This window comes from Camelus dromedarius, chromosome 15 (genome assembly GCF_036321535.1).
Source record: "Camelus dromedarius isolate mCamDro1 chromosome 15, mCamDro1.pat, whole genome shotgun sequence".
Taxonomy (NCBI): Eukaryota; Metazoa; Chordata; class Mammalia; order Artiodactyla; family Camelidae; genus Camelus; species Camelus dromedarius.
In genome coordinates this window covers 53,939,754-53,962,548 of record NC_087450.1, presented here as the reverse complement: position 1 = coordinate 53,962,548, position 22,795 = coordinate 53,939,754, and the positions used below count along the sequence as shown (strand labels likewise).

The 22,795-nt window shown below is 40.8% G+C and overlaps 1 protein-coding gene across 2 annotated transcripts in view; it reads left to right on the top strand.

Annotated features, from left to right (window-relative positions):
• Positions 1-3,779: 3,779 nt before the first annotated feature.
• The window catches only part of DDX1 (DEAD-box helicase 1), a 35,867-nt gene continuing 16,851 nt past the window's right edge, over positions 3,780-22,795 (top strand). The window contains exons 1-13 of one of the 2 annotated variants that reach the window (XM_010989671.3): positions 3,780-4,011; positions 11,012-11,063; positions 11,363-11,426; positions 12,401-12,430; positions 13,035-13,131; positions 14,913-14,960; positions 17,183-17,266; positions 17,492-17,575; positions 17,937-18,013; positions 18,572-18,644; positions 19,272-19,348; positions 19,460-19,574; positions 20,279-20,417. In XM_010989671.3, the coding sequence (XP_010987973.1) occupies positions 11,014-11,063; positions 11,363-11,426; positions 12,401-12,430; positions 13,035-13,131; positions 14,913-14,960; positions 17,183-17,266; positions 17,492-17,575; positions 17,937-18,013; positions 18,572-18,644; positions 19,272-19,348; positions 19,460-19,574; positions 20,279-20,417 (938 nt within the window). In that variant the 5' untranslated portion in view covers positions 3,780-4,011; positions 11,012-11,013. Of the gene's footprint in view, positions 4,012-8,257; positions 8,374-11,011; positions 11,064-11,362; positions 11,427-12,400; positions 12,431-13,034; positions 13,132-14,912; positions 14,961-17,182; positions 17,267-17,491; positions 17,576-17,936; positions 18,014-18,571; positions 18,645-19,271; positions 19,349-19,459; positions 19,575-20,278; positions 20,418-22,795 lie in introns of those variants that run through there. The other variant, XM_010989670.3, reaches the window with a different exon arrangement.

The window sequence follows — 22,795 nt, the reverse complement described above, 5'->3', positions numbered from 1 at the left end:
AGTTTGTCTGAGTAAAGTTGGGTCTTGTCCAATCAGTTGATGGCTTGATGACCTCCCCCAAGCAAGAGGAAATTCTGCCAGCAGACAGCCTTTGATTTGACTTGCATTATCGGCAATTCCTGGTTCTCCAGTCTGACAGCCCACCCTGTAGATTTTGAACTTGCCAACCTCTTTAATGGCTTGTGCCAATTTCTTAAAATAAATATCTTTCTCTACATCTACACATCCTATTGGTTCTGTGTCTGTGAAGAGCTCTAATCCACGGCCACGCCAGTTTATACCCAGTCCCACATGCTTTTCTTACAATAAAATGTTGACATTCCCCCTTTAAGTGGTGGGATCTATGATCCCCTTGAACCTGGTAGACCTTGGTAACTGCCTCACTTAGAATGAGGAGGAAGTGACCCGACCCTGCTTGACCTCAGAAGCTTGGTCATTAAAGAACACAGGTTTCTTGGGATGCTGCCTTGGAAATACAACCACCACGTTCTGAGAAAGCCCAGGTTACATGGAGAAGCCACGGCTGGCCAACAACCCCAGCGAGGGTTTACGCAACACAGGCATCAACTGTGTCTTGTGAGTGGAGGAACCTTCAAATGATTCTACCCCCTAGCCTTCAAGTCTTTCCGTTGAGATGCTAATTGTTAAGGAACAGAGCTAAGCCATTCCTGCTGTGCCCTGTAAGCTCATGGATTCTATGAGCGTGACAAAGGCAGGTTTTGTGCCACGACATTTCAGGGAATTTGTCATGCAGCCATAGTAACTGGAATATCACTATTCAGAGCTACACTTGAGGGAGGCTTCACGAATTCCCAGTCTCATTATTGCCACATCATGGGAAACTATGACCAGGCAGTAGACATTTCCATACTCAGAATTCTTTTCTCCAGGCATTTTAAAGAAGTCTTGACCATCCTTTTTACCACCCCCTGCTTCATTAAATACAGCAAGTGGTCTCATTTCAGTCTGTTTTAAATAAAAATTTACAGATCTTGGGAACAAAGGATCAGTTTCACAGATAGGAAGAAAGTGCAGTGAAGCAAGGACCGTGGGAGGGGGGCTGGGAAAGCAAGCCTGCACCCTGGCTGCAGCTGCAGAATGGGTCTCTTCAGCAGGTAATGGAACTCAGGGGTCCTGGCAGTTCTGGGCATCTGGATTCAGAATATCTGTCTGGTGCACAGTCTGTTCTTAAACACCCAGAACCTCCAGACCACATTCTCTTACTCAGACTCCAAGTGTGGCACCACTTCCCCAGGAGCCATCAGCGTCCAGCGCAGGGGCTGATGAGCACTCACAGTGGCAGGCGTTGGGGAGGGAGGGCAATTCATGCCTGCCGGCCAGTCAGCACCCAGCCATAAATCGTGTCCTTGCCTGGCTTGCTTATAATGAGACCGACACCGTTAGTGAGATCTCTTTTTCTGTTTTACAGTCCCTCTGAAACTCATCCGAGTTGTCCTTTGTCTCCTGCTTCCCATATATCTGGAGTGATGGACTTTATGGCCACTTCTTCAGGGGATAGAGAATTATAGATCTCTGGATTTATGTCTGTTTGCTGGGCCCCCTCTGGTCCCTGCACCATAAGGTGAATGCTGGGGCAGGCAGAATGATGTTGCATTCTAATAGATCTGGACCAGTTTCTGACAGCTTATTTTGACAAAAGCATAAAATTCAATGATTGTTGCTCAGCTCAGAAGCTGTAGGAAATTCAGAGGGGAAAAAAAAAGAGGATGTTTAAATGTGAGCCTCCCTCTCTCCAAACTGCTCTCTGAGTCAGGTAAACTGTGAAAAACAGGGTGAGCTAAGCCAACAAACTTAATGACAACAATGGCTGGTCTAGAAGGAACATGATTTATCCCAGAGGATGCTGGATGAACATGCTTTTTTTCCTGGTATTGAAAGATTACCACCTGCTACTTGAACAAATAAGGGGTCTTCTAGGGAAGCAGGGGCTGTGGAAGGCAGTCTCTAAGCTGGCCCCCCAGTGATCTTTGTCTTCGGTACTCATGCCTTTGTGTGTTTCCAACACTGAATAGGCCTCTGTGACTAATAAGATATGGCAGAAGTGATAGTGTGACTTTGATGGCTAGACCATAAATGATATCACTCACTCTGCTTTGTTCTATAGGATTGCTGGTTTCAGTGGCAAGGGAGGGGTGTAGGAGGCCCCAGCAGCCAGATCATGAAAACGTTCTGCCAGCCCTGGAAGTGGTCCCTGTGGAGAACAGAGGCCTCCTGCTAACTGCCACGCGGTCACAAGAGCGAGCGACCTTTACAAGGTGATTGCAATCCCGGCCAGCAGCTTGGCTACAACAGCAAGAATAGCCCCGAGTGGACGTGCCCAGCCAAGCTGCCCCTGAATTCCCGCTCCACAGAAACTGTGAGCAATAATAAATGTTTACTGTTTTAAGTCACTAAATTTGGGGGTAACTTGTTTTGTAGCAATAGATAACTGCACCGTGGCTAGATAAATTAGGATTAGGTTTGGTTGTTAGGGACAGAAAACCCCAAACAAAGAAGGCAGATGTTTATTTTCCTCTCATGTAAGAAATCTGAAGTCCCAGTTCTGGCTGGTATGGTGCTATGCCAGGGACTCAAGCTTCTCTCTTATTGTTCTGCCATCCTCAATATATGGCTTTTTTTTCATAGTCCAATATGGCTGCTCAAGCCCCAGCCATTGCAGCCCCATTCCAGCAACAGGATGGAGGAAGAGCAAGAGAGATGCACCAGCTCCATTAAGGGCATTTCTGTTTCTATGCCATGGGCCAGAACACAGGCAGATAGCCATAAATGGCAACTGCGGGGCTGGGAAGTAGGGTCGTTATTCTAGGAAGCCAAAGGTCCAGCTTAACATAAAAAAATTTAAGGAAAAAGAGAAATAAACATTGGAGCAAACTAGCAGTATCTGTTAGCTCGGGATTAGCATCAAGCAGGATTTGCTGCATGTTGCAGCTGAATCTGAATAACAATTAGGAGTTTGCCAAGAAGATAGGTGTGGTTTATTACAGATGCCTTCAAACCTTTTGCTATTCCTTGCATCCAAAAGGTAGAACCTAATTTGAAAAGACACATGCACCCCAGTGTTCATAGCAGCACTATATACAATAGCCAAGACATGGAAGCCACCTAAATGTCCATTGACAGATGGCTGGATAAAGAAGCTGTGGTATATTTGTACAATGGAATACTACTCAGCCATAAAAAATAAAATAATGTCATTTGCAGCCACATGGACAGAACTGAAGATCATCATTCTAAGTGAAGGAAGCCAGAAAGAGAAAGAAAAATACCATATGATATCACTCATGTGGAATCTAAAAAAAGAAAAAAGAAGACAGTAATGAACTTATCTACAAAACAGAAACAGACTCACAGACATAGTAAACAAACTTATGGTTACCAGGGGAAGAAGGAGGTGGGAATGGATAAATCGAGAGTTTGAGATTAGCAGATACTATAATATATAAAATAGATAAACAACAAGTTTATACTGTATAGCAGAGGGAACTATATTCAATATCTTGTAGTAACCTGTAATGAAAAAGAATATGAAAATGAATATATGTATGTACATGTATGATTGAAACGTTATGCTGTACACCAGAAGCTGGCTCAACATTGTACACTGACTATACGTCAATTAAAAAAAAAAAGATTAAAAAAGAGAGAGCCTATTTCCCCTCCTCATGAATCTAGGCTGTGCTGGTCATGTGACTTGTGTTGACCAATAGCATTTGGCAGAAGTGACACTGTGTGCTTTCCACGGCTGACTTAAGAGATATGCACTTTCTGCTTTCTATTTGGGGTCCAGTCCTCTTGGAGCCCAGCTACCATGTAGGAAGTCTGTCTTCCCTGGGACTAACCCTGCTGGGAGAAGGTCCAAGTTGGCCACAGGGAGAGAGCCACCACCCAGGAGGCTGAGGTCTTCTCAGATCTGCCAGCCCAGCCCGCCAGCTGAATGCAGCTGAGTGAGAGACCCCAGGTAATGCCATGAGAAACAGAAGAACCAGCCAGGTAAGCTCTGCCCAGACGCCTGACTCAGAATCATGACCAATAAATTGGTTGTTGTACTCGTTTGGGGGTGTTATGCATCAATAGATAACTGAAACTAAAAGGGGAAGTCTATTCTCGGGAGAGCAAACAGCATAAGAAAATACACAGTAGTGAGAGGCAATCTGCTGTAGGCAAGGAACTGTACATAGTCTGAGATGCTAGAAGGTAAAGAGATGCCAGGCATCAAGCTGGAAGGAAGCAGGAGGCTAGACATGGTGGGGGCGGTGGTCTGGTGTGTGTCGTCCCAAGGAGGGTGGAACCAGGAGTCTTACCAACCAAGAGCTGTATTAAAGTGGAGAGAGTCGTCTGATGGAAGGTTGGCCACATCCTCTCACAGCTGAATTCAGGATCCAGAGCAAGTACTCTCAAGTCCTTTTGTCTCCTAACATGTGGATCTGAGGGTAAACTTCCTGCGTGGAATTAGAGGAGGGAGAAGTTGCAGTGACCTGTGTAGAATGATGAGTGGTTTGTATGATGCATTGTGAGGATGGACTTTGCTGGTGGGAGATCATGTAATGAAAATATTGCATTTATTTATTTTTTGGAGGAGGCACTGGGGATTGAACCCAGGATCCTATGAAAATATTGCATTTTCAAATCAACTTCTTTTACATTAAAACAACTCTCTTTTGCTACTTCCTTCTTGGTGGCTGGATCCTTAGAAACTGGGGACTTAGGGCCCAGAAGGTGCCAGAATAAGGCCAGAGGAGTGCAGTTGGATGTCAAAGAAAGGACAAAGTAAACGACCTGATTTGACTTGCCTCCTGGAGGCTGGGTTCAGGGTCACTTCTGCTATTGCATGTGGTACATTTCATCTTCATTTTGGGTGGTAATGAAGTGTTCTATTCAAGAGTGGTTTTTGATGGTGCCTTCATGACTCAAGCCAAATGTCTCCTTCACCTTGAAGCCACAATAGGTTTGTCAACTGAAAAAAGAATTGCACAACCTAAAAGTTGAGAATTATGTTTTATTGGGCAGACTTTCTGAGGACTTAAGCCAGGAATACGGCCTCTCAGATAGCTCTGAGGGACTGCTTTGAAGAGGTAAGGGAGGAGCCAGGGATATACAGGAGTTTTTGAACAAAAACCAAGTAGTCAGAACCTCAAAAGATTACTGCTAATTAAAGAAAACTAGACATCTCAAGTTAATAAATTTAGCACTTTTCTATGTATGGGAAGATGCAAGAGTCTGGTCTTATTGAAATCATTCCTTTGATCTGCAGCCTAACTCTCTAGGGCCAGTGTCCTTCTTCTCTCCATCCTGAATCCCCTCAGGGTGCACATTCAGGGGCAGCTGCAGTGGCTGCTGGCTTGCTGGCTGCTACATCTTTGTTTACCGATAGGGCAGGCAATGTTTCTCATCCACAGGTTTCTTACTGCTCTGTTCTAGAACATTTGAAGAAAAAAACTTTCTGGGTGATTCATGATACAAAATCTATGCTGATGAATGTGCCATCTCCTTTCACTTCTGTACCTGTTAGGAATGGGTTGGGCGGCAAGCGTGAGAGAACGAACAAAAAGAACACCAACAAAAAGAACAAGAAAAAAAAAAAGAGGGAAAGAGAATGAAGAGTGGTTCAACTGTGTAAGGTATTCTCCAGCTGCAAGAGGTCCTGAGGCAGACAGAACTGGGCTGGTAGTAGCTCACCACCATCATCACGGACCCAATCTCCTCCTATTTTCTGCTTCAATAGCCTTAGTGTGAAGCTTTCTTCCCCGTGGTTCATTGCTGCTTTTCCAGGCAAAGCGTACATGCCAGTCAGAGCTTTTTCCTTTTTAAAAAGGGACTTCCATTTACATCTGTCCAGGCAGAACCAGATCTCATGCTGCCTCTCCTGACAAGGGAGTCTGGAAAGGCCACTTTTCCCCCGACCTTTTCCCCAGGCTGTAGAATAGAGAAAGGCAAGGGGAAGGGGACTGTGTGTGGCTTCTGGGTGACCAGTCCACAGAGTCTTCACGGGGCCCATCCTCTCTACAGTATTAAGGGCCTGGGTATCCCAAGGGCCTATTTCTTAGACTTGCCTTCGCAATTGCAAAACTATTTGTTCTGCAACAACCTATATTACAGCTTACCTGAAAATACATAGCATTATTTCTCTGGGTGCCTGGATAATACAGCACAATTCCACCATAACATGATTGGCTATGGGTCCAAAAGATCCAATTACATAAAATATTGCGGCAGGGGTTGGGGTTGGGGGTGGGGGGGTGCAGCTGTGGGAAGAAGTCCCAGCTGGGAGTTCAGTCCAGTTCAATCTCTACCTGGCTCAGCTGCAGTTTGGCGCCACCTAGTGGTGGTTATCTTCCTGCCTAATGATTTACACAGGTGGGTTTCTGGGACAAGGCAAGGATTCCAGGACTGTTAGTAGGTGCCCATTTAATCAGCCTGTTTTGAGGAGAGTGGACCAGCAGGATACTGGACTGTCGATACCCATCATTCATCTCTTGGTTTGGTGAAGGGGTTGCCTGCCACTTCTTTGCCTAGCCTTGTCCTACCTGCCAAGTAGGGGAGCCAATAACGTTATGTCCCAATTCACATTATTGATGGCATTATTACTATATATATATCACATATAGTAATTATATGTATGTATATATAATGTGTGTATATGTATATATGTATATGTGTGTGTGTATATATATATATACATATATGTGTGTGTGTGTGTGTGTATATACACACATTATATAAAATATATATATATATATATATATATATATATATAAAAAAATAAAATGAGCTCTGGGGGCTATTTCTTCCCCTGACTTAGATGGAGTCTCTAGCATCTTCCGGAATTCTTCTGGTCACTCCCAGATAATGAAAATCTGCCCCGTTATTTTCATCACAATTTTAGTCTGATTTCTGTAATGAAACTATTGGGTCCAGTGTTATGATCAAAATTCACAACTTTAACCAAAATTACAGCTTCCTCCCTCCCCAGTTTGGCAGTGTGGTAAAGGGTGTGATCAATCTCTTTTCTGCACTCCCCCCCCCCCCCCATGAGCTGCTGTTTATGACCCTTGGGGAGGGGTAAAATCTGGTCGGGGAGAGATCCACCTTTATCTGGTGCCCATGTGATCTGACTCCGGTGCTCTCTGGATCAATCATGCCCAAGGTCGATTTTTTCACTCAAGGGCACTTTTTGTTTGGTATCTTGGAGATTCTTCTGCTGGTATGTATCCTCCAAGTGCAACTCACATGAGGCAGGTGATATCTGTCCTCTGGTTAAAAAGTATGAATAAAACAGGGTCCTTTGGGGGTCTCTCTGTGTATCACTTAGCTTCTCCAGGCAGCTCCCTGGGGCATATTCTCTTTGAAGAGAGCTTCAAGTCCACTCTCCACAAGCCCAGTTATCCCTGGGGGAAAAAGTCACACATGTTTCTGGGCAGTTGTTAGGAACGTGATCTGCTTCCACAGCTGCTTTCTCTCCCCTCTGGCTCTGTTCCTGCCCTGCTGCCTTGGGGTCTTCTGGCCACAGCATCTCAAAGCCTCCCTTCTCCTTCTCAAACTCCTAAGATCAAAAGTTCTCTGACTAGTCCCTTGGAAAATGCCTTGTCCCTTGAGAGAGGAAGAAAATGGGGTACGTGTCATCTATTCAGAACTGCTACACTGCATAACTCTCAGTGGTATCATTTATTTAAATTTATACAAATTATAATGAGAACATGGACTAATGTGAATGAGGCCCCCTGGAGGTGATTGTCCTTGACTTTTGGAACTTCAGGTAAATCCTGTCACATGTAATAGTAATGATAGAGCTAACACATGCCTTGTTACCATGTGCTATGCACTGTTGTATGTGCTTTACCTATTTTATTCAATCCTCATAACAATCCTATGAAATAGGTAGTGTTATTCCTGGTTATTTCACAAATGAGTAAACTGAAGCCCAGACTTGTTCAAGGTTATGCAACCAGCAAGTGTCTAGAATTCAAACCCAGGGAGCATGGCTCTGGAAGTTATAGTTTCACCTCTATCTAAAACATCTTGCCTGAAGGTTTCGCTTTTCTCCACGTAACGTCTGCTTCCTTATATGTGCAAGAGTGGTCCAGTTGACACATAGCATGCTCTAGATAAATGGTAACTCTGGGCACAGCTAATGACGACGGCTCCTGGCTACTTAGGCAAAGTGCATTTGAACTGAGTCCGCGCTGTGGGGCCCGGAACCATTCTCTCCGGGCTGGGTTCCTGCCCGGACTTGGAGAGCGGCAGGCCACGGGGAGGGGGACCGGAAGCGCGCGCCGCTCCCGCGCAGCGTGTCGGAGCGGAGGGAGGGAGCGAGAGAAGTCGCGGAGGACGGGGCGAAGATGGCGGCCTTCTCCGGTGCGTCTGCGGAGCTGGGGCTGGGGCGGGGGGCCCGATCCACGCCTCGGCCCTGCGCCGGCTGGCGGGGAGCCGCGGGGGCGGGGGCGGACAGGTGCATCGCGGTCCAGGAGGGAGCTGTCCGCGGCGGACCCCTCGATCCCCGCACTGGTGGGGGACCAGTGGAGGCGCGAGAGGCCCGGTCGGTGCGCCTGGATGCTGCAGGGAGTGCCTTTCCCTCCAGGTGCTGGCCGGGCCCGGCCTCTCCGTGCTCGTTCTCTTCTCTGTCGCCTTCCAGTCTCCGCTCGCGTGTCCTGCCAGGGGACCCACGGCTCTCGGATGCGGCGGCGCTGCTGCAGCTGCTCCCGGAGCCCAGGCCTCCTGCCCCTTGACGTGGCAGTGGTGCTCGGGCACCTTGTTCTGCCCGCGCCTGATAGAGGGTTGTCCAGGCCAGGAAGCAGCGGGGCGCGGGGAGGGTCGGTTGAAAATGACCATCCTGCGTCTGATTTTTTCAGGCGCTTCCAAATCTACAGGTCCAAACCTGATATTTATTTAAGCGCTATTTTAATAACGTTAACAAATATTGAAGCTAAAGGGAAGGCGTCTGTGTCCGCGAGCACACGAGCCCATCACAAATTTTGAAAATTTTTACTAATTGCTGATGATACCCACCTGTATTCCAAACAAATTTGAATTGGCTTATATAACGAAATAGTTGTTTCCTCTTCTTTATACATCCACAGTTTTATAGAGCTGCAATAAGCCTTATATTTTAAAAGTGGTAAATTTATATAGCAATATATATGTCAAGTTAGGCACACTATTTTTTGATATTCTTAACCTTTTCAGATGACTTCAGGTGTAACACAGTATTGTACTTTCATTTTTCTAATATAAGAACATAAGGAATTCCACATTTTTAGTCACGAGACAGGATTTTGGATCGTTTTAGTTGCATTTCATTAAAGGCCGGGGAAAATCTGCTCATACAGGTAGCTGTTTTTCTTTTCCCAGCTCTTTCCTCAAATGAGAGCCAAGGTGTGTAGACCAGTTCCAGGTTGTCATTTTATTGGTTCACTTCTCTGGGAGTCTTGCACAAATTACAGGAGTGTTAAAAAGCACTAGAAGGGGTCTGATGTAAATTAAAGACAGAAGTGGAATTAAAGAGTGTTAACTATTCCTATTTTTCCCTTAAGTGTTAAAAATGTTATATTAAAAGAAAATATAGTTTAAAAGCAGACCTGCAGAGAACATGACCAGAATGGAGCAAAAAGTTGTCTGGAATTTGCTGAAAGCCGTCTGTGGTTGCTGCTTGCAGTAGAACAGTTTCATGAGCAACTTCAGCTTGCAGTATTATGTATACAGCATATATAATGTATGCTGTATATATTATGTAGACAGCATATATAAGACTGTCACTCCCTTTTTTCAAGCAGTTTGCATTTTAGGAGAAAGGATACACCTAGATTCTATTGGGGGCAATTCTTATACAACTTTAGATCTTGATTAGTTTTTCAATCTGTGGATTTTCCTAAAGAAATTTAGAGGTACAAAAGCCTTCCTTTTTGAAAAAAGTTTTTATACTTTCCCATGTCATCAATGTTGATATTAACTGGTTTACTGTATAAAATTTTAGCGTTGTATATATTATTCATTGCTGGTATGATTCTTCTCACCTGATGCAAAGAAAAAGCTATTTTTTGCAATGGATATATTCAGTTTGTAGACTTATTTTATGCCTTTTCACAAATGATTACAAGAAATAGAAAATTTCCAAATTAGTTATCTTTGAGGCTTGGATATATTTGAGTGTGGCTCATTTTTTAAATAGGAATATATACTTTGTAAAGATATAAATAAAAAATACATTTTTATAAATGCATATTTAAAATAAAGATCACTTCTTACTTGGAAAGGAGGTTTAAGGAATACAGCTGACTATTCCATGTGGACCCTCTACTACAGTTCATTTGAGAAATGATAAAAAATAACCCAATCTATTCATTTAGGATTCACTTTGTTGTAAATCATTTAAATATGTGAATAATTAAGAACAGAGTAGTTCTCCAGTTGACATTTCTAATTACTCAAGTTTTCACCACCAGCTCCTCTCTTTTCAGTTAACCAGAGTTCTGATTATGATTGCCTATAAATGTGGGCTCTCTCTGCCTGCTTGGTCATTTTCCTCAGATTGGTGAGGGTATTCACATGGTCCTCAAAAAGCCAAGGCACAGGACTTCCACAATATCTCTAGATGAAACAACCAAGGTGCTGGTCTAGAATCTTCTCTCCGACTCTGGCAGGTTTTTCACTAGTCATAGGAGGGAAACACTGGTGGATACTATGTATTAAGTGACAACCATGTGCAGGGTGCTTTACATACGATTATCTTTACTCATCCTGTATTCTTACCACGTAAGTAACATTAGCTCCATTTTGTGCAGAGAAGTAGGCTTATAGCTTGCCTGACGTCACGTTGCTACTAAGAGCCTGGATTTGAATTCAAATCTTTCTCCAAAATTTATACTGTCAGCAGTGCCATACACAGGAGATACCATATAACTGAGCTATACTTCAAACCTGTTTACCTGTTGAACAATAAGAGCAATATGATTTAAGTTTAGTATGTGTTGATTTTTAAACTAATTTTTACTTTCAGAGATGGGTGTTATGCCTGAGATTGCACAAGCCGTGGAGGAGATGGATTGGCTGTAAGTACAGCCATCTTTTAAAGCTTGAATGTCCCTGTAACAACGTTTTATAATTTCAACAGTAGTTAGTGATTTTATCAGATATTTTTGGGCGTAGTTGGGTGAGTGAAATTCAGTTTTTTCTTATGATTCTCTGAATTAGAGTTTCTTTTTTAAACACCAGTATATTTTTAGCTGAAAAGGATCGATATATTTGCCAAATAAATTTCTCTTTTAGGTTTATAGTTTAACATGACTTAATTAGCTTAGGTGATTTTTTTTTTAAATAACTAAAATTCTTCAAAATGTGATTCTTTTAGTCTCCCAACTGATATCCAGGCTGAATCTATCCCCTTGATCCTAGGAGGAGGTGATGTACTGATGGTACGTTTAAATGTGGTGAGGTGGTTGGAAGCTGGGAAAACACAGTTCTGGGGCTGTTGTAACCCACTTTAAGAGCTCCATCGGCTTAAAAATGGTATTTTCACCAAATGGGTTTTATTTATTCACAAACGTTTAGGAAACATATGCTACATACAAAGTAATTAGGTAGAAGTTGTGGGAACAGGAAGGTGAGTAAGGTGCAGTCTCCGCCCTGCAGAAGCTAAACCCAGTAGCGCAGTAGACATGTACACAGATAAATGTCATATGGGCAGAAGGTGGCACCTGCCTAAGAAATGCAAAGTATGACAAGATTCCAGTGAGGGGTCCAGCTACCTTTCTGCTTGAGGAATCATAAGGGGCTCTGCTTGGAGGAAGTAGATTTTGGACAAGGGAAGATAAAGGAAAAGTGCTCTCTAAGTAGACAGCATGTCAATAAAAACAGTGAGTAGGAGAGTGCAGGATATGGTCCCAGAGCAGTTCAGTAAGATGGCAGCATAAAACGTGTGTCTGGATTGGGGGTGTAACTTGGAATAAGATGGGAGGTATACAGTAGGTAAGATTATTTGAGCCCTTTCTCAAGTGTCAACGGTGAAGAATTTGGGTGTTGGGAGCAGGGAATCATCAGAAATGTTTAAGGATGTGATACATGGTTAGAATTGTGTTTAATGAAGGCTGATTTGGTAACAGCGTGTAGTGTGGCTCTGAGAGATGAGTCACTGTTAGGGTACTTTTGTCATAATCTAGGTTAGAATGGTGAGGGGTTAGCTTGGAATTGTAGCAATGGGCAAAGAAAAGGGAGGACAGATTCTTGAGGGAATGGAAGAGAAGTGGCAGGATTGGCAGTAGTTGACTGGGGACATCTGAATAATTGGAGGCATTGTGAAAATAAAGCGAGCTAGTGAACTGCTAAAGATTTCTACATGGTATCATGTTAATTTGACTTTAACTGACAAAAATTTTGTTTTTTCATTTAGGCTGCAGAAACAGGAAGCGGAAAAACTGGTGTAAGTAATAAACTTAAATTGACTTACTTTGCAAGAGTTGATTTTTACTTGTTTGAACAGTGATACTTTAAAATAGTTAATAAAATAACTTCCTTCCAAAATGTAAGAAATTGATTGCTTGCCACGGTGAGTGATTTTTTTTGCCAGCTAATTCTGAAATGAGATCTACCAGGGGATGGCTTTAAAAATATGGTTTTAAATTGGTCTTAGAGAAGGTTACCCTTGGAGAAAGGGTCTTTTAGTATTTATACTCACTTCTGAATTTTAACGTGGTGGCTCGAATAATAAAGCAGTTGCCAATAGAGGTTGATCGCCCGATCTCCTGACGTAGAGAAACAGTTTGTCAGACTGAATATTTATCCCTTGCAGCTTGGGTTCATTCTGTCGGTCCCTATTGTTACTGTTTTGTGCTGTCAGCTGGCTCTTACTCCCTTATTCAGTCAACTCGTGTTATCTTACTGGTATTTTGGGTTTGGGCAAGTTGGAGCAGCAGTCAGGAATATGTATAATTATGGTGCATGCATAATTTCTGTAATTTATATTGATTATTAAGCTGTCATTAATATCTGAATACTAACGTGGAGACCTATTGATTCTTTGCTAGGCTTTCAGTATTCCAGTTATCCAGATAGTTTACGAAACTCTGAAAGACCAGCAGGAAGGCAAAAAAGGAAAAACGACAATTAAAACTGGTGCTTCAGGTAATTTTTGCATATTAATAATTTCCTTTTGTATAAATTAGTAACTCTCATTCCTGGCATTTCCAGATGTGAAATTTGAGTGCGTGTTTTTATTGTCAGTATCTGGAGGGTGGTATTGGCATTTGCTGCCCTGGAAACCAGGGATGCTAAACGTCATTTAGAGCGTAAACACCGAGAGGTTGTTCCTCCTAAAATACTAATATTGCCATCTCTGGGGAGACACTGGCACTTGGAAATTGTATTTAGTTATTTTAATATTTTTCTTAGCCTGATAACCTTTTATGCAGAATATTAAAGGTAGATTGGTACATTGTTTTACAAGGTATTATGGAAGGATTTTACAAATAATTGATGGAATAAAAACTCATGATGGTGAAAAATACTGCCTTCCACGGGAAAAGAGGCATGCTTTTTCCTTTAAGATAAGAAAGAAGAAGCCAGGAAGTTAAAGTGTATATTTTAAAGTCAGTTTCTTATTTCCGTCCTGTCTATATGGAGTTTGAGGTCCTGTCTGTGACATGAACAATCTTACATCAATTTTCTCATCTTTAAATTATGTTGCTTTTTAAAAATGGTTTCTGAATTCCATTCTATCTTGAGTAATCTATGGTTTTCTTATATTTTAACAAAACTTATTCCATATTTTAAGTCACTAAACAGGATTGTGACAAAATTACAAGCTTAAGTGGAGTGAACTTGGCATTCTTCTCAGTAGTTTGAAAGTAACAGTTACACAGTTTATAGAATGAACTCATTTGTAAATGGATTGTGAGATAGTGGATATAAACTAGACTATTAGCCTATTTTGAAATAGTTTCAGAACTTGTAACAACTATAAGCCATCATTTATGAGAGATGGTGATGAAAGAGGATGCTTCCACAGAAGGATAACCAGAATGGTTGTGGTTCCAAGCATCATGTCCTATGAGGAGTAAAGAAGCTAGGTCTTTAAACATGAAGAAACAAGTATAAAAGGAGATGGCATAATTGTTAAATCATTGAAGGGGTCTGGAGAGAGAATCATTGTTCCAGGAAGTAGACCAGGACTAATTAAAAATAGTCTAGTTGAAGATTTCTGTTGAACTTAATTCCTAGTAGCTAGATTGAGCCCACAATGGAAGAGAGAACCTCAAGAGAAAGTTGCTTCTCCATCATTCAAAGTGTTCAAGCAGATGCTAGGTGCCGTTTGACCAGAAAAAGTCTAGAAAAGATTTCTAGCTTGGGTGAAACTTGGGCTTGAAAACATGCAGAATTCACTTTAGCAGTCGTGATTCTTTGATTACCCAGACTACTGAAATGATTTAGAAAAGGAAAACACTGATTCCATAAAAGAAGGGAAAAACATTGTAATTTTTTGGTGTAATGTTGAATTATTTAAGATAAAGGACTTTTAATAATGATAAAATGATAATTAGATCCTGAAATGTTGGTCAATTATTTCCATTATGATTGAAGTCAGCTCGTTTAGTTACCAAAACTTCATTTTATTAGTGGCCTCAGGGTTATGCCAGAGATCAGCGCCATCTAACAAAGTCAGTGAAACAAGTGAGGAGAAAAGGTTTTAACCCTAGATGCGCCAGTGATTATTATTTTTGACATCATTCAGTTTTCAATTTCAGTTTTGCCTTTAGTAAAAACAGCTGCAATGTTAAGTTAAATAATGTGTAAAAACATTGAATCAAGAGGAATTAAGATATTATATAAAATATTTGTTTTAATTTTTATGGTGGTGGTTTTTAAATTACATTTGTGGGTAACTTTTCTTATTTTAACTTGCTTAGTGCTCAACAAATGGCAAATGAACCCATATGATAGAGGATCTGCTTTCGGTAAGTGGATAGATTTTAGCAGCTCATCTGTAATCCAAAAGCTTGTTTTTAGTAATACCCAAAAATATCAAGAAAATTATGAAAAAGAATAATAAATGAAGATTTAACTTACCATATATTAGAATATGGTTTCTACAGTTAAATAGTTTAGTATTGACATAGAACAGACAAATAAGTGGAATGGAATGGAAATAAATCCCAGTGTATATGAGAAACTAATATGTAGATAAAAGTACTTTATTTCAGTGGGGGAAAAGGATGATTTATTCAGTAAGGGTATTGGCACAATTGATCCATCTGGAGCAATGTAAAAATTGACTTATAATTAGAAACAAATTCTGTATGTATTTAAGACTTATAAATATATATATCTGTGTATATGTGTATATGTGTGTGTGTATGTGTGTGTATATATACATACATATATATATATATATATGAACTTTAAATACACAAAACTACATGTCCACTTTAGGGTGGGGGAATTTTCCTAAACCAAATAGAAAATTCAGAAAGTGTAGAAGAATAGGTACATTTGTATAAAATTTAAAAATATATGTATGGAAAAGATATCACAGAAGAAAGTCAGTAGACAAAAAAAATAGGAAGAATATTTTCAATGTTGATGAAAAATAAAGAATCCTTGTAAATTGGAAAAGGGCTCTTGTGTTGATAGCAGGTAAAGTGTTACCTGTTTTAGTAAGAAAGAGCTAAACCACCAATAAGGAAAATGGGCAAAGGATACAAACAGGCAATTCACAGAAGAGCAAACCCAAGTGGCAATAAACGTGCAAAGGTCAAGTTTACAGGTAGTCGGGAAATGGAACATTGTTTTATAGTCATCTGATCGGCAAGAATCCAAAAGAGTGATAACCGACTTACGAATTAATGCTTCTCCAGAAAGCAGTGTGGCGTTACCTATTAAAATTTAAAATATATGTATTCCTGGAAGGTCAAGCTCATTGGAATGGAAGTGCCACTGTGCAAAGATATATATACAAAGCTATTCGATGCAGCGTTATTTGTAACGTTAAAAATTGCCAACAAGTAAATGCTACTGCTAGAAGGTAAACAAAGATTAGAGTGCATCCAAGGACTATTGTATAACCATTGTGAAGAATAAGTCAGAGCTATAGTGTTGACTTGGAGGAATTGACACCAGGTGTCAATGAGAGGACAAGCAGGATGCAGAGAAAGTTAGAGTACGCGTGACGAATCAAGCCCAAAACAAACCGCCCACCCACCCCATACTACTCTCCACCATGTGGTATCTAATTTATATAAAGGTTTATGTATGCATATATACATAAAGATTTTTAAATACAAGAGTATTAAGGATTTGCCATTGTCAGAACTTTTTAAAAAATTCGAAGTTTTATATAATGTGCCCATATGAGTAAGGATTTATACTTTGAATAATTTCTGATTAGTGAAGGAAAATGTGTGATGAGGTGCTTTTTAAAAAAATTTCTTCTGCGTTCAGGTGCTGAAAATGATTGGAAGCCCCAACCAGGAAGGAAGTTACAGTTTCCAGTGTAGACAAAAGCCAAATGCTTTACTTAAAGCCAAAAAGCACCAAGAAGCTCTGTGACTGGCTGATGTATAATATAGAATGTCATCTTTTAGAGTCCTAATGTTAGCGGATAACAGCTGCAAGTTTATTCAGACTTTCCCTGCTTTCTCTTTGTGGTTTTTGGATCCACGGGTTGGAGAACAAGCCAGAGGTGGTTTCTGTTTTCCTGCTAGTTTAGGATTTACTCAAGCTCTAATTTAAGCGTAAAATCAGAGCAGCTAGTATAAATGAGTGGAGGCTGCATCTTTCTTTCTTTCTTGTACCCGTTTTCTTTGTACCCATTTCTTTAAAGGACTCTAGAGAATGGTCGTCTCAACCTGTGTTGCTGATACAGCTAACATTAGTGCAGATCAGATAAGGTGCCGTGCGGATTCCTTTTTAGACTCGTGATAAAATCCTGTCCTCGTTAACAGATAACAGTATAGAAACTAGTCCCCGACGTAAGCCACGGCCCTGCAGGGGCTGAGCAGGAGCAGGTACTCAGGGGACAGGACGGCTGGCCTTCGGGAATCAGCACGTCTCGGTCGCTGGAACACTGTAGCAGGTGAAGGAATGATCTCATTAGTGAGGCTGAACGATACTTCTTTCAGAATGCGTGATTTACATAATCTGTACTGATACGGTTTTCTGTGTTTTTCCTCAAATCCAGCAATTGGGTCTGATGGTCTTTGTTGTCAAAGCAGAGAAGTAAAAGAATGGCACGGATGTAGAGCTACTAAAGGATTAACGAAAGGTATTTAAACAGGATTGATACTTGTGTACATTTCCAAAGTTGTCTGTTAATACAGGAACTGTAAATAGCTTTAAATCGAGGATCTGAACAGATTTTTAATGTTACAAAAAGATCTACAGTTCTTCATTTGAAGCATACAAATTGTAATTCAGAAACAGTGGAAAACTGGCTCTGTAGTAAATGAATCATATGTGTATAATATATAAAAATATTTTGCCCTCATAGGGAAACACTACTATGAAGTGTCCTGTCATGACCAGGGATTATGCAGAGTCGGGTGGTCTTCTATGCAGGCTTCCTTAGACCTAGGTAAGTGTTTCTAAACTGAATTTACCAATTTATGTTTGTGGATTTTCAACATTTTACTTTAGTGAGGAGCAAAATAATAAACTTAACCAAAGTTTATATTTTAGAGCTGTGGAAATAATTTACTTATAATTCTCCCTGTTCCAAAGAATATTTGAACTACCAAAAAGTAGTTACTACAGCATTATAAAATCAGGAGGAATGAGGTTAAGAATATGAATGAGGCCAGCAGAGTTAGTGTTCATAAATACTGCGCAATGCTGCATAGATGCTTCAGGTTATCTTCAGTTTGTAAACTTCTTTTATCGTGCTTTTAACTTTATATTTATTCTTGCCACATATGTAAGATACTTTTACAATTTAGGTACTGACAAGTTTGGATTTGGCTTTGGCGGAACAGGAAAGAAATCTCACAATAAACAATTTGATAATTACGGAGAGGTGAGTTGTGTTAATGACTTACTTGTAGCCCTAGTAAGTTTTTGCGCATGTTCACTTATCACTCATGACATGACTGAGGGTGTAGAAATGATTCTCCATTTCAAGTGAATTTTCCACAGGAAGTTCAGATTTGGACTAAAGTGAAGAAATGTTACCAAATGAGATAAGTATTTTTCTTTTACCCCATTTATGAGCCTCTGCGGAGTATATTACATTGTCTTCTGTTTTCACCCCATTACGATTTTGACTTTAATACTCAGGCTGTTCTCATTTCTTACTTTGAATTGTGGTGAATCTAAATACACTTGCTCTGGTCACCTGAGTCTGCAGCAGTGTGGGAGGGCCTGGATAGCATGCTGATTCTGAGAAGTCTGTTCGGTGCTCCTGCTGTCACATGTGACGTGCTGTAATAGGCATTTTAACGTCTACATTAGAATTTTAAGGAATTGTTTTGAGACATTAACACGACACATACTTTGGATGCAGCTGTATTTGAACGTTTAACCTTATTTGCAATTTTGCTTTTTATTAACAGCACTTGACTTTCTGGTTTTCTAGGAATTCACTATGCATGATACCATTGGATGTTACCTAGATGTAGATAAAGGGCATATCAAATTCTCCAAAAACGGTAAGCTTTCTATGGATCATCTTGTTACATGTCCAGCATTTGTGATTTTTTAAATTCCCTCACCCTCTTCAATTTTTTTCCCCTCCCTGCCTTTCTTTTGAACAAATACTTCTTGAGCATTTGCTGTGTGTTAGGCATGCTGGTAGGTGCTGGAGATAGAGCAGAAAGTGAAGTAGACAAATACGTGTACTTTTGTGGGCTTACCTACTGGTGGGGAAAGACAAATATATGATTCGTTAGGTGGGAACAGCTGCGCCGAGGGAGCGTCTAAATCGGGGTCAGGAAGTGGAGAGTGATGGCCGTCTGTGGTGGTCAGAGAAGGCTTTTTTGATATGGTGACATGTGAGTAGAAATATGAATGAGTTGGGTGGTGAGCCATGTGGATATCTTGGAAGAGCCTTTCAGGCAGAGGGGCCAGTAATTGCAAAGGTCCTGAGATGAAAGCGTGCTTGGGGTATTTGAACAGTGAGGCGGCCAGGGGGTCTGGAGCACACTGAGCATGGGGGGAGGTGGTGAGGCCAGGCCATGTAGGGCCTTATAGGGGGTAGGTTGGTAGATCTGATGGTTCGAGTGTGTGGAAGTTCTTTTCTGGTAGTTTCAATCTCTCTCTTTTTTTTTTTTTTTAAGGAAAAGACCTCGGTCTAGCATTTGAAATACCACCACATTTGAAGAACCAAGCCCTGTTTCCTGCCTGTGTTTTGAAGGTAATTAGAAAAATTTGCTGTACTCATAAACTTCTTTGATCTGCATTAATTCGTATTGGTTAGTTTGCTTTTAGGTTAAGAATTTCCATTTTCTCCTTTATTCAATGCTAGAATGCTGAACTAAAATTTAACTTCGGGGAAGAAGAATTTAAGTTTCCGCCCAAAGATGGTTTCGTTGCCCTTGCCAAGGCACTGGATAGTTACGTGGTCAAATCACAGCACACAGGTATTGCACCTGAGGGGGTATGGAGTTCAGGAATGGGGTATTGGCGCAAACTCCAGTGACAGGGCTTCTTGTAGTGAGTTACATATACTCCCTTTGCTGGCTTAGTCAGCATCTTTATTGAACACGTCAGTAAATGTCAGTTTCCAAGCCTAATTCATAGACTCCAAGTATTTAGTTTCAGTTTAGGCATTTTGGGGAACCCAGTCATGATGATGATGGTGCCTCAGTATTTATAAATTGTGTGCTCAGTAAGTGCGGTGATACTGTGTCACCTGCATTATTTAATCTTCACAGCAGTCCTGTAAGGTTGTTTTGCAGACGGAGAACTTGAGGAATAGGGACATGAAGTAACTCACAGACAAGTGAGTGGCAGAACTGAATTCAGACGCAAACAGCCTGACTCTAGAGTGCGTACCTACTCTCACCTGTAGTACTGCCTAATCTGTTCCAGTTGTTTAAAAATAAGTTCATTTCATAGCTCATTTAATTTATCACAAAGCATATAATCAATTTCAGTTACGGCCAGTAGGTTTAAAGAAGTCTTAGTTCATTTTAGGAGTCTTAATTTTGTTTGACTATCTCCGATACCCTTTGGTAATTGTTATTTAAAATTTTGATGTTGGAATATTTGCACTCATGTTTTACAAATAAAGGTATTCTAAGCTGTGATCTGAGTGTCTTCTAATCTTTATTATTCTCTTAAGGTAACGCGCAGGTGGCACAAACCAAGTTTCTCCCCAATGCTCCGAAAGCTCTCATTGTCGAACCTTCCCGAGAGTTAGCTGAACAAACTTTGAATAACGTCAAGCAGTTTAAGAAATATATCGATAACCCTAAATTAAGGTAAAGCTTCCTTTTGTGCTTAAACGCCTAATGTCTTAAGGTCTGAGGAGTTTCGGAAGAAGAGTAAAGTAGAAAAAACTGAGGAAGAGATTCAGTGTGTGTCCATATGCAGTGCATGAGTGTGTAAATATATTGAACATTGATTTATAGTAACGAATAGTTTCTGTATAAAACTTCTATTTAAGATAGAGGTAAGTTTGACTTTAAAAAAGTAAGTTGAGATTTTTCCTGTGCCTCTTACTTGAAGAGTCCTGGTTTGCGAAACGATATCGGAGTGAAAATTAATTCTTTAAAGCGGCCATTTCTTTCATCACTTGATTTGCATAGAAAGCACATTGCTCTGTTTCTAGCATGTTGGTAAACTGACTTGGCGAGGTGAATTCTAGCCTGCCTCGCAGTGGTGACCTTCTCCCCTTTGGGCATTCGGACTGGTCACCGTAGTTCCGTAGTTCGAGGGCTCTTTCTGTCCCTGGGGGGAGACCTTAAGTCTTGTCATCTTGTGGAACTGCTTGCTCAGTAGGAATCCCTTGTAACTTGAGGGGGGCCATGCCATGTAAGTAAACTACTCTCAGTTGATTTGCTAGTTGATTTTTATTAATTTTGCTTGGTTCTTAATAAAATATAAGTCACACACCGTAAAATTCACTGTTTAAAAGGTACAATACAGTGGTTTTTAGTATGGTCACAAGGTTGTGCAACCATAACCACGATCTAACTTCAGAAACTTTGAATTATTGATGTCACACAGCCCATCTTTTTAATATACATCCATCCTGTAAATTCAACTCATTCAGGGATAAGCTTATACTTAGTAAAGCTTTCTGGGTAAAATAATTCCTAATTTTGTTTTGAGGATTGATGCATTTCACTCTTTCAGTAACTATTTGAGTACCTACCACGTGAGAAGACTTAGGCTAAGGATCAGGGAATGACAGTGAGAATTAGTCTCTGCCTTCATAGAATTACGTGTGGGAGTGTGAGGTGGCGTGGAGGGGATGGAAACATCGAAAGTAGTGGGATAAGATGCCCCGAGGGCACGACAGGGAGTCACCGTGAGAGGAATAACCAGAGTGTCTGCCCCGTGTGAGGCTCAGAACTCTCCTGAAAGTGTTCTTAGAAGAATGTAAAATGCTAATATGAATTGATTTTCACGCTGTAATTGTGTGTAAAGGTTAACATGCATCTGAACAAAGGCGGGAAAAGAAGATGGATAATAAAGTCAGTTTATTTGTTAAGATGGTGAAACTGCGTGTTACGCATTTTGGTATTTAGTACAAATGAGCCTTTTCCTTTTTTGAAGACCCAGCTCAAGTCCTGGTCTTTCTGGGAAGCTGACGTGTCTGTACCGGCTCAGTCCTTTCTCCCTCCTCGGGTACCACTGTGTATGCCTCCCCTCGGTCCCTCCACTCGGCCATGCGCTGGTGCTTCTCGTCTGAAACAGTGGGCTCTCCTCGTCCCAGCTCAGCCTTACCCTCCTTAGGGCACGGGCTGGTCTGTTAACATTCCTCAGCCCTACACTTTGCGCACAAGCACAGATTGTTATGTGCATGTACATTTTTCTTCTGCTAAATTCATAGGGATAAAAATATATATGATTAGGAAGGTGAATAAGAGTAAAGTTTTGTAGAAGAAATGATAGATTTAGGAGCATAGTTAGCAAACCTAGGAACTCAGGGGCCTCAATTAAAAATACAGATGTTTTGGTTCCTCCGCTGGATATACTAAATCAGATTTTCCAGGAAATAGGAATTGGAACTCTTTTGTTTCTTTTTCAGGGAAGAATGGCAGCTCTGCCAGGTGATTCTAAGTAGCCAGTCTGGCATCTCGTGTTACCTGATTCAGGAAACGTAATGACTTTAGAGTGCTTAGGGTCTATGCTAAGGTAATGGATGTCCACAGACTAGAAGGCTTTTTGTTTGGTTTGGTCATTTTTATTATCTAGGTCGCTTAAGGTAATGGTAGGCAATCATGAAGCCATTTTTTAATCAGTTGTAGAATTGTAAGATTCACTGCTAACATCATTTCCTGGTGTTTTCTGGTGTTTTTTTAAATGAATGGCCAAATAAGAATAAAATTAATAAATGAACGTAGTTGGTAGTTACTTCTTACTTTTTTTTGCTTATTTTTTGGGGAGAGGTAATTGGGCTTATTTATTTATTTTTAGTGGAGATATTGGGTGTTGAACCTAGAACTTCGTGCATGCTAAGCACGTGCTCAGCCACTGTGCTATACCCTCCCACCTTGGTAGTTTTGATTAAAAGTTGTCTGGCTGCCCCTGGAAATAATTTTGTTTGCTGTTTATTAAAATGAGACAGTCTTTTTGTAACTAGCTGTCATGAGACATAATTCACATACCATACAATTCACTCTTTAAAGTG